Source organism: Fusarium solani (assembly GCF_023522795.1).
Source record: "Fusarium solani strain SB1 chromosome Unknown bctg00000016, whole genome shotgun sequence".
NCBI classification, from domain to species: domain Eukaryota; kingdom Fungi; phylum Ascomycota; class Sordariomycetes; order Hypocreales; family Nectriaceae; genus Fusarium; species Fusarium solani.
The window spans coordinates 125912-142616 of record NW_027072142.1 but is presented as its reverse complement, the minus strand read 5'-3'; the positions used below and the strand labels follow the sequence as shown (position 1 = coordinate 142616).

General features: G+C 50.1%; 5 protein-coding genes across 5 annotated transcripts; 3 read left to right on the top strand and 2 right to left on the bottom strand.

Annotated features, from left to right (window-relative positions):
* Window positions 1-105: 105 nt before the first annotated feature.
* MRS44_018403 (uncharacterized protein) lies at window positions 106-934 on the top strand (the record flags this gene model as incomplete). The annotated part of the gene is made up of 3 exons (XM_046284236.2): window positions 106-264; window positions 352-756; window positions 821-934. 3 exons carry the CDS (start codon window positions 106-108, stop codon window positions 932-934), a joined length of 678 nt encoding a protein of 225 aa, XP_046128617.1.
* Window positions 935-1884: 950 nt separating this feature from the next.
* MRS44_018402 (uncharacterized protein) lies at window positions 1885-3174 on the bottom strand (the record flags this gene model as incomplete). The annotated part of the gene is made up of 4 exons (XM_065615895.1): window positions 1885-2079; window positions 2163-2449; window positions 2690-2972; window positions 3163-3174. The coding sequence occupies 4 exons, from the start codon at window positions 3172-3174 to the stop codon at window positions 1885-1887; spliced, it is 777 nt and encodes a 258-aa protein (XP_065471967.1).
* Window positions 3175-6486: 3312 nt separating this feature from the next.
* On the top strand, window positions 6487-8895 carry MRS44_018401 (uncharacterized protein; the record flags this gene model as incomplete). Its single annotated transcript, XM_065615894.1, has 1 exon — window positions 6487-8895. One exon carries the CDS (start codon window positions 6487-6489, stop codon window positions 8893-8895), a length of 2409 nt encoding a protein of 802 aa, XP_065471966.1.
* A 2951-nt stretch (window positions 8896-11846) lies between these two features.
* MRS44_018400 (uncharacterized protein) lies at window positions 11847-13017 on the top strand (the record flags this gene model as incomplete). Its single annotated transcript, XM_065615893.1, has 4 exons — window positions 11847-11926; window positions 12045-12406; window positions 12574-12880; window positions 12939-13017. The coding sequence occupies 4 exons, from the start codon at window positions 11847-11849 to the stop codon at window positions 13015-13017; spliced, it is 828 nt and encodes a 275-aa protein (XP_065471965.1).
* A 1808-nt stretch (window positions 13018-14825) lies between these two features.
* Window positions 14826-16584, bottom strand: MRS44_018399 (uncharacterized protein; the record flags this gene model as incomplete). Its single annotated transcript, XM_065615892.1, has 6 exons — window positions 14826-15334; window positions 15384-15803; window positions 15866-16178; window positions 16238-16292; window positions 16350-16417; window positions 16573-16584. 6 exons carry the CDS (start codon window positions 16582-16584, stop codon window positions 14826-14828), a joined length of 1377 nt encoding a protein of 458 aa, XP_065471964.1.
* Between the last annotated feature and the right edge of the window lie 121 nt (window positions 16585-16705).

The window sequence follows — 16705 nt, the reverse complement described above, 5'->3', positions numbered from 1 at the left end:
ACCAGCTTCCAAACCTGCCAACGACGAAACCACAACCAAGAAAACCAAAGCTCTACGAACGCCTAAATCACAGCATTGAATCCGTCCCAATCCCCAACCACAGCCATGTTCTCCCGACAAGTCTTCCGCACCGTCCGGGCTGCTACTCTCCAGCGTGCTGCTTCCCTCCGAGCGGCTCCCGCACGAACCTTCGCCGGCGCCGCCAACGACAGCCGACCCCCAGTCTACCTCTCTGGCCTTGATGGAACCTATGCTACCGCCCTAGTACGCCGATGTGTCGTCCTTTGTAATGGACCAATGCGGCTGCGTCGAGTGAGGCAGAACCATCATGTGCTGACTATCTCAATTTAGTACACTGCCGCGGCCAAGATGTCGACCCTCGACCCCACCGCCAAAGCCATCGCCAACCTGAGCAACGTCTTCGTGAAGGACACCAAGCTGACGCAAGTCCTGTCAACGCCGAGGCTGAGCGCTGAGGACAAGTCGGCGATCGTAGCCGAGCTGAGCAAGCACACGGGTGCCAACGTTGCGACTGTCAAGAATTTCCTTGAGACTCTCGCTGAGAACAACCGACTGGGTCACCTTCAGGGCGTGTGCGAAAAGTTTGGTGAGCTGATGTCCGCCAAGCGGGGTGAAGTGGAGATGACTATTACGAGCGCCGAGCGTCTGGATAACAAAACTCTTTCGCGACTAGAGGCTGCTGTTTCTAAGTCCTCCTATGCCAGTCAGGGCAAGAAGCTCAAGGTTACCAATAAGGTATATTCTGCTTTTCGCAAACACGACCTCCGTTTTGGCCCCAACCTAACATATCTTGATACAGGTCGACCCTGAGATTGTTGGCGGACTCATTGTCGCGGTCGGCGACCGAACCATTGATCTCAGCGTCTGCTCCCGCATCGCCAAGATGAACAAGCTCTTGACGGACAGCCTGTAAACTTTAGCCAATAACCACACGTCTATTTTATCTGAATGCAATTCCGCCGAGGTCATGAAATCCTTGTTCTGCGCATTGGAACTGGAATTGTAAATTTATTTCGCATCCCGAGACGACACGAATGGCTTAGTAAATGATCGGGCGTCACTTAGTTGCCATATGTGATACCCCGTTGCTGACAGTGGAATACGTCGAACGAGGAAGAGCGTTTCTGGACATGTCAAAGTCTTGACGGCTGGTCTGAATACGTAGAGGAGATTTCCGGCGTTTTAAACGAAGCCGATACTTATCAACTTAATGATGGTAACCGCATCCTGCGAAGAGTAACCGACCAGAGGGGACTGGTGCGGTTGAAACTTAAAATGGCCCCGAAGGAACGAGAGTCGGGGAAGTTGATCGGCTGCGATCGGTTGAAGAAAGACTTGAACCTTGAATGGCCGACGGTCGGTCTCGATTCATGAGGACCTCGAGGAAGTACATTCTACGGGGCACTACATGAGGACAAACCTCATCTCCTTGTTGAAATGAGAAGATGCTAATTGCTTAATTCATCCTAAAAGTGCAGTAGGGGAACCACTGTTTATGTACAGGCACGATTTCTTGTAGAATGTTCCTCCTTCTTCCACACCTTGCCACCGACTTGGTCGCCTCACACTTGTGATCTCCAGCACCCTATACTCCCGACACGAACCCGATTGAAGAGCACTTTGCCGAAATGAAAGCTTGTGTGAAACTACGGTGGGATGAACACATCAACCTGATCCAGAGACTTTGGGGCGTACGTCAAGTCGTGCGTTCAAGCTGTCGGCGAACGGCAGGCCAGCGCTGAGGGTCACTTTCGTAATGCGGGGCTCGCAGTTGAGCAACCTCCAGAGAAGCACTAGAAACTGTCTGTAATTGCAGCTAGAAAGAAACAAGGCGTAAGGCACATGAAACATTCCATCACTCTACTACCCTAAAGTTTCTTCAACCCAACGTGGAACATCGTTGATGAACGACAGCGCAACGCCCAACTGGACTCCTTTGTCGGTGTAAAACTCGACACCGACTTTGGCATGGACATGCTTGAGATCGAGACATGCCTCCCTTGTGATTTCGTAGGCATGTTGAATGCTTTGCTGCCAACGCGGGCTGTCCATTTGATCCTGTCGCCATTCGTGATATTTTTCCAGAGCCTTGTTTCTCCGCATGGGAATGACACAGTCACTCGGTCGTTTTGAGACAGTACTGATCCCTGCGCTTCTCCCCGCGCTTCCACATTGGGCTCAGTGAACATTTCACCCGAATGCTGGCCAGGATGACCGGGACAGGTGACGTGGATACTGATTGGAGGCGAACTGTCAGATCTCTTTCGCTTCAGTTTCCTTCGCTCCGAACTCTCCTCTTCGTGCTTGTAGATCACCTGACGGATATTCTCAGGTACGTCATCGTGTGTCCTCAGAAGATTTCCTCCCTCAGCGAAGTCAACGAGCATCCCCAGAATGTTAGTGTCAAGTTTGTAATGTTTCTTGCTCTCTGGATCACGTCAGCAATAAAATTGTGAGTTTACACATGGGACCCCTGTGCAGTGCAGAAGCTCATATACTTCTTTCCATACTGGACGAGAGCCGGTTGTTTCTTCCTGATCGGAAAGCAGCTGGTCTCTGGCGATGAGCTATCGGCCTGTTGCCCCACGGCCGCGGCTCCTTGTGGCCACGGCCGCTGGCTGGGTGGTCTCTTTGTAAATAAAGGAAATGTAAATCCTTAGCTTGTTACCTTCACGGAAAAGAGGAGCCCAGCTTCTCAGCTTGTCTTCTATCGTCTTCCAGTCGACGATGAGGCCATCAAATCGCTTTCTCAGGTTACGTTCGCTACGTTTCTCTACGCTCACAACAACGGTGATCTCGTCGGGTTCGTATCTCGGGTCAGGGAGTTTGTCCTTTACGGTCGCCGCTAACTCGACGCTCAGAAACCTGTCCCAGTAGGCAATCGGGGAAAGGGTGAGGTTCTCCTCTGTGATCTCGACCAGCTTAGATAGTCTTCCCTTCTTGAGTTGAAGCTTCCACTCGATATCGTAGTGAATACACGTTGGATCAAGTTCATCGTCTCGGAAGGCCGGATCCCAGTTATTTAGTTGAAGTAACGGTAGGCAGCTATCTTGAAACGGACTCCCCCTAGCACAAGGAGTATCACAAGTCGGGAGTTATGGGGTTCTATCCCCTCAATTGTCGAAAGGCTCCCGAAAGTACCTTGCCCCACATGACCCCTGTCACATGACAGGTACATGAGGGGAACCTAAAGATGCAGATCATTTCAAAGTCATATGAGTTCTCAATCAATACCGGGCGAGGCCCTCAATGCATATGATGATGCCAGCTTCATCAGAGAAGATAGCAGCCGCCGCGAGCAAGAAGGGGATAGCACGCGGCAGCCCGATTTTCCTCCCGCCACAGACCGAGGCTTCAATTTTCAACCTTTCAAGGTGGAAAGGCGCGATCTTAGAGCCAACCAACTGCCCCTATACCTCTTCCAACACTTCGTGCCACTTTCCCCAGTTAGCAGCTGAGCCGAGTATACCAATAGCTGGGTCAACAGCTTGCAAGAAAGGGGTGTTATTGATAGCGAGAACCACGAATTGAGAGAGGGGCCAAGACTACAGGAGTGGAAGCCGACCTCTGTAGAAGAAATATATGTCTGGCTTGGAATCCTAATTTATATAGGAATCCACAAAGAAATCGCGATTGAAGAGTATTGGAAAACACCTGAGCTGGAGGATCAGCGCCCTGAACACTCAATTAAAGAAGAAGAGGCATCAATCAATTTGGGGGTGTGAGCAGTGTGATGTCGCGATTTGTAACTCAAAATATTGTTGGGACATCTATCATGGGCTAATTTAGGTAGGGAATAATGTACCTTTCATTCTTGCATTTTAATTGGGCAGACATCCCTGGAGTGACCTGGCGGGAGCCTTTCGACAATTGAGGGGATAATTTTGCAACGTCTTCCCTCCATGACTACTCACGGTCTCCGCTAACGTCGACACTTCAGCTCTGTCGGAAGCCGACCCACGCTAGTGAACACCTGCTCTCCTACTTCGGCTCCAAAGACATAGGCGTCGCGCATACGTTATTCCGACGTTTCATATGGTCTGATAATGCCTTGTGGAAGGAAGACATCCAGGACCATCGCGTGGCTATTGTGTTAGCCGGCAGAGACGTGATTGTAGACACGAAAGCAATTAGGGCGTATCTAACGGGCGCAGATGACTAGTATCTAGAGACTAAAAGCTAGGAAAATAGAATATGGAAAGGTAACGGGCTAGATGTGCTGTGGTTTTAAGATTTAGATCATAGAGAGGTCTTTAGCGGGAGGAGGACGAGAAAGACGTTGGTGGATATTATTAGGAGATTCGTTGTGGAGGAATAGCTGTCTAATAACGGCCGCGAGCTGATCTCTTTCACAGCTGGTAGCTTCAACTCTTAGTCGCACACTGGTGGAGGCGAAACGAAATTGATGGTGATTCGATAATTTCGTCAGGAGCCGAAGCAAAGGCAAATTGCGGTCAGTCATTGAGAATCGGGGGTGGATAAGGGGAGAAGAGTTTATGAAGCAGAGTAATAACAAGGAAGCCAATACCTGCAGGACGAAGGGCAGAAAGCACATTGCCCATGTAGATCAGGCGGAGAACTTCTGTCTCTGAAAAACAATCTGCTATTGGCTGGGATGTAGATACTATAGCACGGCGTAACTCTCTCACAGAAGCAGACAACTTATTAGACCTTTGATCATCAACAACATCCATTTCCTGCTTTATGTGAACTATCCCTTCGACTGTCGGGAGGCTCCAGTTAGGTCACTACAGGGGTGTCTAACCAATCAAATATGAGAGCATGAAAGGTACATTATTCTCCACCTAAATTAGCCTGTGATAGAAGTCCCAACAATATTTTGAGTTACAAATCGCGACATCACACTGCTCACACCCCCCCTAGATTGATGCCTCCTTGTATTGCTGCTGACCGCCCCCAAAGGCTTGCTTGAAGTCTTTTGCCAAGGCTTTCCAAGCTGTTGGCCCTTGCAAGCAACGCAGCTAGATTTTTTCCCTCTTTGGACGTATTTATGCTGTGCCCCAGGCGTAAATTCGTCTCCAGTCCGAAACGACTGCCTTGAGTGACTTTCCTTATGGAACGCCTTAAACAGCTCGTTATAAATGCGTCGGCGCCACTCTTTTTGACTCATATATCGCTTCCAAGCCGGCTGCCCGTAGAGTTGAAGAAGGTAGCTATTCACAAGCACCACATCAAGCAGGAAGGTCCAAGTGAGAGCCTGCCAAGCCCCCCCGGCAAATTAGGTGATTATAGCCGAGGTATACCCTCATCTGGTCTCCTCGATCGACATGATTCATCTCATCGTTATAGGTAGCAGCCACTATAGGGATTGATATCAGCTTTACTGCCTCGCCACCAAAGAAACGCTGTATCGGCCGTGCTATGGCCTTCATCGTTAACGGCTTCTTCCTCCAGCGCTCACATTTCTCATCGCCTTTAAACACAGTTGACAAGAATAACACAAGGGCATTATCTTTCCACGCGATTTAGTTCACCTATAGCAGCAGAAGACAAGTTAGTAAAAGCAACACAGCCAAAAGTATCAAGGGCTCTAACCTGGTTATCAGGAGTTAGTATAACCCTGATCTCATTAAATTTAAACCCTCATTTCCCTGATACATCCTTCTTCTTATAATCAGCAAGCTCCTTGAAGATGCCGCAGTTAGGGCGGGCTATGCCTATAGTACCGTGGCCGTGCTGACAAAGAGAGAGAAAGAGGCCCGGGGATAAGAAGAGGTTATCCACAAAGACGTAATATATCGACTTCGGCAGTAGGTTTATAAGGGCAATAACGACGCTCTAAGTCGAGTTCAACGCGATGACTTTATCCCCATCGTCTATGAGGACGTGGATAACCTCTTCAACCTTATCAGCCTCACCAGCTTCCCTCTCTCGGCTGGCATTTCCTCTTCTTCTTCCTCAGCCGCCTCTCCCTCTACCTCTGCCGCCTTTGCCTCCTCGAGCTACTATTCTTATTCTCTTAGAGCGTTCAACGCCAACGGGACCATAGTCTACACCGGGTTAGTGCCAAATCCATCGCAAAAAGATACCAAGTTAGGCCACAACCCACACCTTAAACCCTATTTCAATAGGCTTGCCGGGTATATATATGACTTTTGAGTTCCTCCCTGTATAACGGATCATGCCGTTATCTACAGCGAGATGAGACCTAGGCTTATAGAGCTCTGTGGAGGCGTATTGTATATGCTCAGACTACGGTTCTGCGCATTGAAAGACCGCAGTGAAGCTCTCGTGATCATCAAATTTGGTATATTCAAAGCGGCGAAGGTGACGATGGAGTTGAAACCAGTTATATGGCATTGTTGCGGGGCCCCATAGGGACACGGGTACCCGTGGGCATTATCTAAGCGTGGATGCGCTAACGCGAACACGTCGCGTGCCTGCTTCAAACTTCTCTCCAGTCCCTACGCTTCTTTTAGATATCCATCTGTTGCATGGTGGAAAATGGGGTCAAGGGGAACGGCTGCTCGTTTTCCAGATGACTGTCTCCCTCCTGAATGCGAGTATACATCCCGAGATGCCTTATTTAAGGCGATTAATAGCTGGGCAGCACCACGGGGCTATGCCTTCGTTACTGGAAGGTCCCACAAAGAGAAGTCCGGGAGGCTTACAGTCACATTCACTTGCGATCGAGCCTGTCGCCCTCCAGATGTATCGAAAGAACGACGACGGAAGACAAGCACCCGAGGCACAAGCTGCCAGTTTTCTGTGCTTGCAAAGCAGAGCCTTGATAAGGCCACATGGACTTTAAGGCACCGTCCAGATAGCCGATTCGCCATTCACAATCATGAGCCAACCTGGCACCAGTCTGCTCACCCAAATCATCGCACACTATCCGACACGGACAGATCAACAATCAGCAACCTCACAAACGCCGGGATAGCGCCAAAGGATATCAGGACTTATATCCGCCAGAACTCAAACACCATTGCAACCCAGCAAGATATCTACAATCGCATCGCGGATAGCAAGCGAGAGCTGTGTGAGGGTCAAAGTACTATACACGCCTTTGCAAATCAGCTAGATAAGGAAGGGTTCTGGAACCGGATGCAGCTTGATTCACATGACCGGGTTACAGCAGTATTGTTCGCTCACCCGGAGTCATTGGCATACCTCAAAGCTTACCCAGACCTGCTCTTCTTGGATTGCACATACAAGACGAATAAATATGGAATGCCGCTCCTCGATATCATCGGGGTGGATGCCTGCCAGCGATCCTTCTGTATCGCCTTTGCATTCTTGAGTGGCGAGAGCGAGGAGGATTATACCTGGGCTTTAGACCGGCTTCGATCAATGTACCAGCTTTGCGGTGCAGCCCTCCCGTCTATCATCCTCACGGATCGGTGCCTCGCTTGTATGAATGCTGTCGCTCGCTGCTTTCCAAGTGCAATCTCGCTTTTATGCCTCTGGCATGCTAACAAGGCAGTCCTCCGCTACTGCCAGCCAACCTTTACACGCCATGACCAGGGGCCAGAGGCTCGCCGAGAGAGTCTCAACGATTGGAACGAGTTTTTCAATTGCTGGCATTCGATTGTAAGATCAACGGACGAGGAAACCTTCGATCGGCGCGTCAAGGGGTTTGAAGAGCGCTACCTGCCCCAATATCTCGAAGAAGTTGGTTATATCAAGACCAACTGGCTTGATCTCTACAAGGAAAAGCTCGTCAAGGCTTGGGTGGACCGATACCCCCATTTTGGTAACGTAGTTACCTCGCGGGTCGAAGGTATCCACGCGCTCCTGAAGAGCCACCTGAAGAAGTCTACATTAGACCTTTTCGAGGCTTGGAGGGCCGTGAAGCATGCATTGCTCAATCAACTAGCTGAGCTACGATATAACCAAGCTAAGCAGCAATCGCGTGTGCCGATTGAGCTCTCTGGGGTTCTCTATAATGCCGTACATGGCTGGGTATCTCATGAGGCTTTACGCAAGGTCGAAGAGCAGCGGAAACTGCTCTTGAAAGAAGACCTGCCAGCTTGTACCGGCGCATTCTCTCGATCTCACGGTCTCCCTTGCGCCCATACGCTCAAGGCGCTACAAGAGCAGGATCAGCCCCTTTGTCTGGAGCACTTCCATAGACACTGGCATCTTAGTCGCCCTGGGAGTCCTCAGCTGCTGCTTGAGCCTCGTCAGTACATTGATCGAGTAGCTGATAACTCAGCTAAGCCACAGTCGAGCATTCGGCGGGAGGCTAGTGCATTCGAGGCAGTCGAGGCAGCTACACAACCCAGGGCGCAGCCTACATGCAGCAGATGCCACGCAATAGGCCATAAAATGAGCTCAAAGTCATGCCCTCTACGGCACGCGGAGATTTCACAACGGTCAGCAACAGAAACGTTGGCAGCCATAGCTGTTCCGCCAACAGTAGCCGGTACTTCAACAATAGCGTTGTTGCCAGCGACAACGAAGGGACCGGCAGCAGTTGAATCATCGGTGGAAGCAGTAGCGGTAGCACCGGTACTGCGGTACGATGACCCACGAGCTATCTACCAGAGATATACTGCAGCAAGAGAAGATTGGTACAAGGCGCAGCCGCCCGGCAGCATCAGGACTGACCAGCAGTATCGGAAGGCGATGGGTCTACCTTTGCAGTATAGTAAAGCCGACTACGATTGGTGCCTCGACTGGAAGCAAATGACTAGGTGCTGTGAGACGCCAACAGGCTCTAGGGAATGGACTAAAGAAGAGATGATGGCCTATCTTGACTGGGACAAGTCAGAGAACGACCGTCTTGATGTCAAAGTAGCCGATGAGATAGTAGTAGCACCTTTTTCGAGTAGACGAGGGCCAGGGGAGATATGGAGAGCATGTGAGAAAGATAGTGAGGAGCAGCAGGCATTGTATTCAGCCCTATAGTCGTAGTAGCAGGAGTAGTAGTAGTAGCATTAGAATTTATTACGCCCGGGAGAACGGCCTCATAGGGCCACTTAACACACCAATCCGGCTGCGATCCCTCCTCATTAACCCGATCTGCACAAGCCTGTAGCCATATCTCGTTGTAGTTGTCGCAGTGTTAGCCATCCACGCTTAGATAATGCCCACGGGTACCCGTGAGATTTTGGAGCCACGGGTACCCGTGTCCCTATGGGGCCCCCGATCTGCTGGTGGCTGGGATGTGGATACTATGTAAGGAGCTGTGCTTCTCTCAGACACATGTAACTTAGACCTTTCAAGAACAACACATCATCTTCCACTCCCGCAATATTGTTTTATCAGGCATGCACTTGATGATTAAATGTTCAGGATATTGATCCCCTAGCTTAGGGGTCTTCTAATGGTCTTTAACCTCACTTTCCTTCTGGATTCATGTATAGATTAGGATTCCAAGCCAGATATATACTTTCGCTGCAGAGGTCGGGGTCCAGGCTTGGAGCCGTGACTCTTGTTTCAACTCGTGGCCCCAGCTATTAATAACGCCCCTTTCCAGCAAGCTGTTGACCCAGCTGTTAACTAGGGAAAGAGGCACAAGGTGTTGGAAGAGGGACAGCGGCTCTTGGGGCAGTTGGTTGACCTTAAGTTCGCGCCTTCCACATGAAAAGGGTAGAAATTGAACCCTCGGTCTTCAGCCGGAGGAAAGACGGGCCGCCGGGTGCTATCACAACCCCCTTCAATCATTTAGGAAGAAATCAAGACCTTCAATGCAGTCAAAATCCCGGGTTGAATGTGATAGAACTTGGTGGAATGCTTTTTGTTCAATCTGGACAAGACATAAGATCACAGGATAGTTGGATATGTGCTGAGAGTTGACATAGGCCAAGTCCTTAATAGTAGAGTCTTAAAGATGGGAGGCAAATTTAAGAATAATATTGCTACTCTCAGAAGAATGGCAGCCCCGTGTCATTAATCGACTAAAGACTTCAGTGATTCCGTATGTCCTTGTATGTTATCCTTGCCCGCGTGTGTTGCCTTTCTTCCCTCGTTGAAAAGGACGAAATCTCTTGACTTATAAGCACTCTGGTAGCCCTGCTGGCTTGTGCATGTGACCACCTGACTGATCAGCCCAAGCTGATCTCAGCGAAGCTGAATGCCCCCTATCCACTATGTAGGCGTATCGCCCATGCAATTCTTCAGAACTCTCGATGCCAGGAAGGAGTTAAAGTCCCGCCTGTCAACGAATAGGTGCCCATGAAACCACCATCTTTCGCCAGGTTGAAATTGTCTCTAGATTCATGGTTGGTTGTGCCGGCTTGCACATCGACAGACATCCAGCAATTTTCCCTTCCTGAAACCCGTTCTTGGCCAGGTCCGCAAAAAGGAAAGTGTAATCTTGCCCAGTCATCAAAAGTCCACTATGCTCGGACTCATGAGCGCCCGACTTGACGTATACCCAGCATGAAAATGCTGCTCTGTTTTCGATGCGAATTCCGCTTGAATTAGGATCAGACATAATTCTTGCTAAGCTTTTGGAATAGCTGAAGTAGAATGTGATGGATACAGTGATGATACAGAATGGTTGTTAATGACGACCAGACTTCGATAATGTTGACTGCTGGAGATCATGGGAGAGCAGCTGAAGGCGTGTTTATTTTATCTTCCTCCTTTCAACCGATTTAGGTTTAAAATTTCCACGCGTGACACGTCTTTAGGGCCTGATGTAGTGAAGACTTCCGGCATTTGACGTCCCCATTAGTCGCACAAATACCGCATAAGAATGCAGCAACGCGAGTTCGCCACGACTGACATCTCAGGTGGCGTTTTTCAATGTACTGATCTGCACACCACTTCAATTGAGGCTGCTTTTCTCCACATTACTTCCTTGTGAGGTAAGAGAATTCAATTCAGATCGTGTTTTCAGATATCCGCGAAATTCATTGATCTGCAATCTAACATCTCTTGCAATCCGACATCAAGACTCTAGAGCTCCTATAGCGATAGGGAGCTTAGGTGCTGTGGCCACTATAGCTATAATCGCGGTTATAGGGGGGCCGACCCCGCTATGGTTCTCAAAGGCCCTGTAGCTACAGTGACTGTAGCTCCATAGCTCTCTATCCCATCAACTGTCATAAACCTCCATTCCGTACCTCGCCCCACATCACCCCTGTCATCGTGACGGTAACCGTACCCCGCCCCAGTGTTATACCTTTAACAGTTAGCGTCTGCTGTAGGGGGTCTTGGGGAGCGTAACTGTTAAGGTCTTATGAGAGCTCTACCTACTCCTTGGGTGGAAGCTCGGCGAGGAGAAGGTATCGCCTCTAATGAGGCCACTGATTGGTCTGCACCCCTTGTCGTGAACGGCTTGGAGGTTTATGGGCACTCATGGGATGACGCGCCATGACGCGTCGCGACTTGTCTCGATCTGCAACGCTTCGGGTCATTTCAAGAGAGCCCAACTCTTCTGACATCGATCAGCCGCAAAAACTCGATCGTCGCACGGAGGATGTCGAGGAGAAGAATGAGTCAGAAACTTAGCCAATCCTTGTGAATCGATTGCTAGGACCTTTGAACAGCCCACTAAAGTAGCCTTGGGCGCGTTGGGCTATTGTCCTGATCCAGGCTCAACCTGATGGAAGTGGAGCAGTTGATCGAGCCCTTTACAATGTAAAGCTATGCTGAGCTTGAATTTCATTATCACAATAGGCAGAGTAAAGAGACTATGTCGGCCTTTGAAGTAGCTGCTCGCTTAAAATGACGATCATCAAATGCTTTGAGAGAGTCAAACCCCTCATTATCCACCCCCTGTTTGAATCAAATATGGTTGGATATGGGTTTCGGGAGAATCTGACCTTCAGATATCGCAACACGTCACTCTTGCGCTAGTATTACAGTATCCTTAACGTCGTCGACTTTCGTAGTACGGTCACTTTAAAATGCTTTACACACTTGCTGCCTGGCCACTGCGGAAACTACAGCTTCAGCTCCGACGCCCCAGGATCGACTGCCACTTTGTGTACGACTTTTAGACTACGACAACTGATCCAGTATACTATGGCTATACTGTCAGGCTTCCATATCCTGACCGGCTGTTTGCCTAGATACAGCTCTCACACGTTCATACCATCTCTCAGTTGTCACAGCAGACTCAAGCTGCCATCAACCCGTCGCTCGATATCCTCCTACCTCACGAGTCCGAAGGACCTGCACGAAGCCATTAAGACGAATCCACCATCCACCGTCTCACCTGAGCCACGGGTTATTCCCTTGTGCGCCTCCTGGTTTCCAGCCAATGACCACGAAAGTCCCACCGGTATCCAGACCTTCCACCAGAAACGAATCCCGGAAGCTCGCTTTTTCGACCTCGACAAGGTTATTGACACACAATCCCCCTTTCCTCATCTGCTACCCAGCGCCCTGGGCTTCGCCGCCTCTATGAGCGGATTGGGCATTCGCAGAGAGGATATTCTGGTAGTGTACGATACAAGCGAACTAGGTATCTTCTCGGCACCAAGGGTAGGGTGGATGTTGAAGGTTTTTGGCCACCCGAAGGTGCACATCCTCAATAATTTCCGGCTGTGGGTGGAACAGGGCCTTCCGACAGAACAAGGGGAGTTACCTAGCCTCAAGAGTCGCGTGACTTGTATCTACCCGGTTCCTCAGATAGATGGGGGAAAATTGCTAGCTATGAGGAAGTTCGCGAAGCAGTCATGGACCATAACAAGGAGGGTAGAGAGGGCGTACAGGTTCTGGACTCGCGATCCAGCGACGACTTCAGCGGAAAGTATCCGGGACCACGACCAGACTCACCGTCAGGACACATGCCCGGCTCGATAAATATTCCATACGACTTAGTGCTGGATCCGAAAACGAAAGCATTCTTGCCATCTGATCAACTTGTGAAACTATTCAAAACGAAAGGTGTGGATCCCCACAAGCCGATTATCTCGAGCGGAACAAGCATCACAGCGTATGTGATTGAAACAGCGCTGAATGAAGCACAATTCGGCTCTTCCGATTCACGCAAGGTTTACGATGGAAGTTGGAGGTCAGTTTCTAACCTCTACTGCTCGCGCCTTCTACCATGTTTTCCTTGGTGACTGTTAGAGACGTGACTGACCATCTCAGTGAATGGACGCAAAGAGTACGGGCATCGGATTATTTGGTTCGGAAGACAAATCCTTGATGGAAAGCATGGAGAGATCGTTTGTTTTATCGACTGGAGACATGGGCTCGAGGACTTGGTCGAAAGTATGGCAAGAGCTTCGTTCCTGGTGGGAAGGAGATGGGAGGTGGTGGGAACCACGGATTTGTTCAATTTGGAAGGCACAACCCTTCTGAATGCCCTCACTTGGTCATTGGCCAGGGCCCCACAGGATCTTAACCAATGAGGAGATGTGTTGGAATTAGACAAGGATCATGATCCTCGTGAACGCTTCACCACAACTAGCGTCAGGCAGCAGACTGCTGCCTATGATATCGGCAGATTAAACATAGGTATAAGAAACCGACCTTCGTCGGTCCCTTAGATAGAAAGCAGCGCAATTCAATCATCTCTTCTGACCGCACCCTTTCTTGCACACCTCAAACTTCTGACAATGTCATCTCAAGTTCTCGTCGGTAGCTTCAACTGGTTAGCACTAGTTTTGCTCCTTTAATCAACACAATATGCACATTTCAACAGGTTATGAGCCCGGAACAGCCACGATATAGCTGAGCATCCTCCTAATCATGATTTCCAATATAACTCGAGATCTAATCGCCTCCTTCCACTGTCACAGATACTCATCACACCTTACCCGAATTTTCACCGAATACTGCTAGCTGCCTTATTTAGGAACAAGCGCTTGATTTTGCACACCTCCCGGCCTCAACCGTCACCAGCCTCTCGACCAAATCTTTGCGCAAAATTTCACCCTAGACACGGCCTTACAATGGCCTGGCACGACTATAATTTGAGAGCTCGACCGCTCTAGAAACGGACCTTGTTTTGTTTCCTCCACAAGCAAAGTTTTACCCATCATGTCGCTGAACTTGACGAACGTTCCATTGTTGAATTCCGTTGATGGATCGCACAAGGCCTTTGAGACCTTCCATCATCGAGTGGTACTCTCTAGGTCTTGAGTCCTAAGAACAAAAGAAATTCAACAGCCATGTGTTCGCGCACAGCTATCTAAGCTCATGTCGTTAGAGTTGGAGTCCTTGATGCGACAGGCCGGATGTGAAACCGGATACATGACCCCAAGATACGGGCCGAGTTTCACATCCAGTCGCACGTCTCACTGAAACACAGTAGAACCTGGTGGTGATATGCGACACGATCTGTTTCATCCAAGTCTGATACCGTAGGTCACACAGCCCGTGTGCCAGAGCGGCCTTAGTGATACGATGTGACACCTACCTTGACACTACTTCCCCACGGTACCTCTACCAAACTTGTCGTCGGCCCGGAGCCGTATGTATTCCGGAACTGGGCCTGGAGAAAAGAAGCACGGATACTGTCAAATGCCGGCCATGAGCGTCCTGGCAGTCTGCAATACGTCGGCGATTGAAGAGCAGTGGGCGCGGAGAGAATGAAGTGTTGGGAAATTACGGGGGTACCTGGCACCTCCACATATGTCGGCGATAGCGTCGTGGAGTTGTGTGTATAAGGCTACTACTATTTTACATATGAGCATTCGTCCTTGATGAACCGAATCTACGGCTCACACCTGCCGCGCTGCGAGGGAATGATTAAAGTGTCTGAGTGCGTCCCCCAAGGACTGTGTGACTATTGTGATAAACTCCATGTACCGTTATGACATGATCGTGGATTCGCATCTTAGAAAATTGTTTGGTTAGCGATGGCTGCCAATTGAAGGGTAAGTGCAAGCTATTAGAAGCCAGGTGCTGTCCGACCACAAGCTTACTATGAACTAAGCGTGGACCTCGGCAGGGATTTCCTCCTCGCCATAAACCTCCTCGCTATAGACGTCGTCGTCGTCGATGGCTGCATCCTGATACTGCTGGTACTCCGACACCAGGTCATTCATATTGGACTCGGCTTCCGTAAATTCCATCTCGTCCATGCCTTCTCCAGTATACCAGTGCAAGAAGGCCTTGCGGCGGAACATAGCGGTGAACTGCTGGCCGACGCGCTTAAAGATCTCCTGGATGGCGGTCGAGTTGCCGACAAAGGTGGACGACATCTTCAGTCCCTGCGGCGGGACAGAGCATAGAGTCGTCTGCACGTTGTTGGAAATCCATTCAACAAAGTAAGCCGAGTTCTTCTGCTGGACCTTGTGCATCTGATCCTCCACCTCCTTCGCAGATACCTTTCCGCGAAAGATAGCAGAGCAGGTCAGGTAGCGACCATTTCGGAAATCAGAGCCGGTCATCATGTTCTTGGGGTCAAACATCTGCTGGGTAAGCTCGGGGACAGAGACTGCGCTGAACGAGTACGAGCCACGGCTAGTGAGGGGCGCAAAGCCAACCATGAAGAAGTGCAGGCGAGGGAAGGGAACCTAGATGAGAAGAGGGGAAATGCTTAGCCATAACGTTCTTCGATGACAGTGATATGGGTCTGGATGAGAGGAATCTTCCCACCATGTTAACGGCCATCTTGCGAAGGTCGGAGTTTAGCTGTCCGGGAAAGCGCAGCGAAGTTGACACGCCGGACATGACGGTTGACACGAGGCGGTTAAGGTCGCCATATGAAGGATTCGACAGCTTCAAGGTACGCTTGCAAATATCATACAGAGCCTCGTTATCGATACAGAAAGTCGCATCTGAGTTGTCAAGCAGCTGGTGGACCGAGAGCGTGGCATTATATGGCTCCACGACGGTATCGGATACCTTGGGAGACGGTACTATACTGAAGGTAGCAATCATATGATCCGGGAACTCTAAATAGGCTGTTAGAACCGTGAGAGACAATACATCAAAATGAGCATCACATCAGTGATATCAATCTCACCCTCACGAATCTTGGAAATCAGCAGCGTGCCCATGCCGGAGCCCGTGCCGCCGCCGAGCGAGTGGGTCATTTGAAAGCCTTGGAGAGAGTCGCAGCCTTCGGCCTCGCGACGGACCACGTCCAGCACCTGATCAACCAACTCGGCGCCCTCGGTGTAGTGGCCCTTAGCCCAGTTATTGCCGGCGCTCGAGTGTCCAAAGACGAAGTTGTCGGGACGGAAAAGCTGGCCAAACGGACCGGAGCGCACCGCGTCCATCGTGCCAGGTTCTAGGTCAACGAGCACGGCGCGCGGCACGTACTTGTTGCTGGATGTCTATGCGAGTTCGATTAGAGACCGAGGATAGTTTGAATGGGTCACGCAATATCGCACACCTCGTTGAAATAGACGTTCATGCGCGCGAGCTGGAGATCGGAGGTTCCATTATACCTAGATTGATGCGTGAGGAGGAGGGATGTTGAGTGGCGATTCGAATGGATTGCCTACACGCCACTGCTATCCAGACCATGCTCGCCCGAAATGGTCTGCCAGAAGGCAGAGTCGACTTGGTTGCCCTATTGAGGTTGGCACACGGCATGAGAAAAAAACGCACATGTAACAAGAAGGGCGTGATACTCACACATTGGCCAGCTTGTAGATGCACCTATAGAGAAGAGGGAGCTCAAAATTAGTTTGTAGAGCTTCCAAGGCGGATTGGAAGCGGACTCACAATCTCACGCATGGTGAGCTCAATTCAGCAGTTGTGGTTATTAGGCGCCGATGAGATAAGTCTCTTCAGCGTGTGAGAACCAAAGACAACGTTGAAGTGGTGAGAAGGCGGGGTTGACAGTGAAGGCGTGACG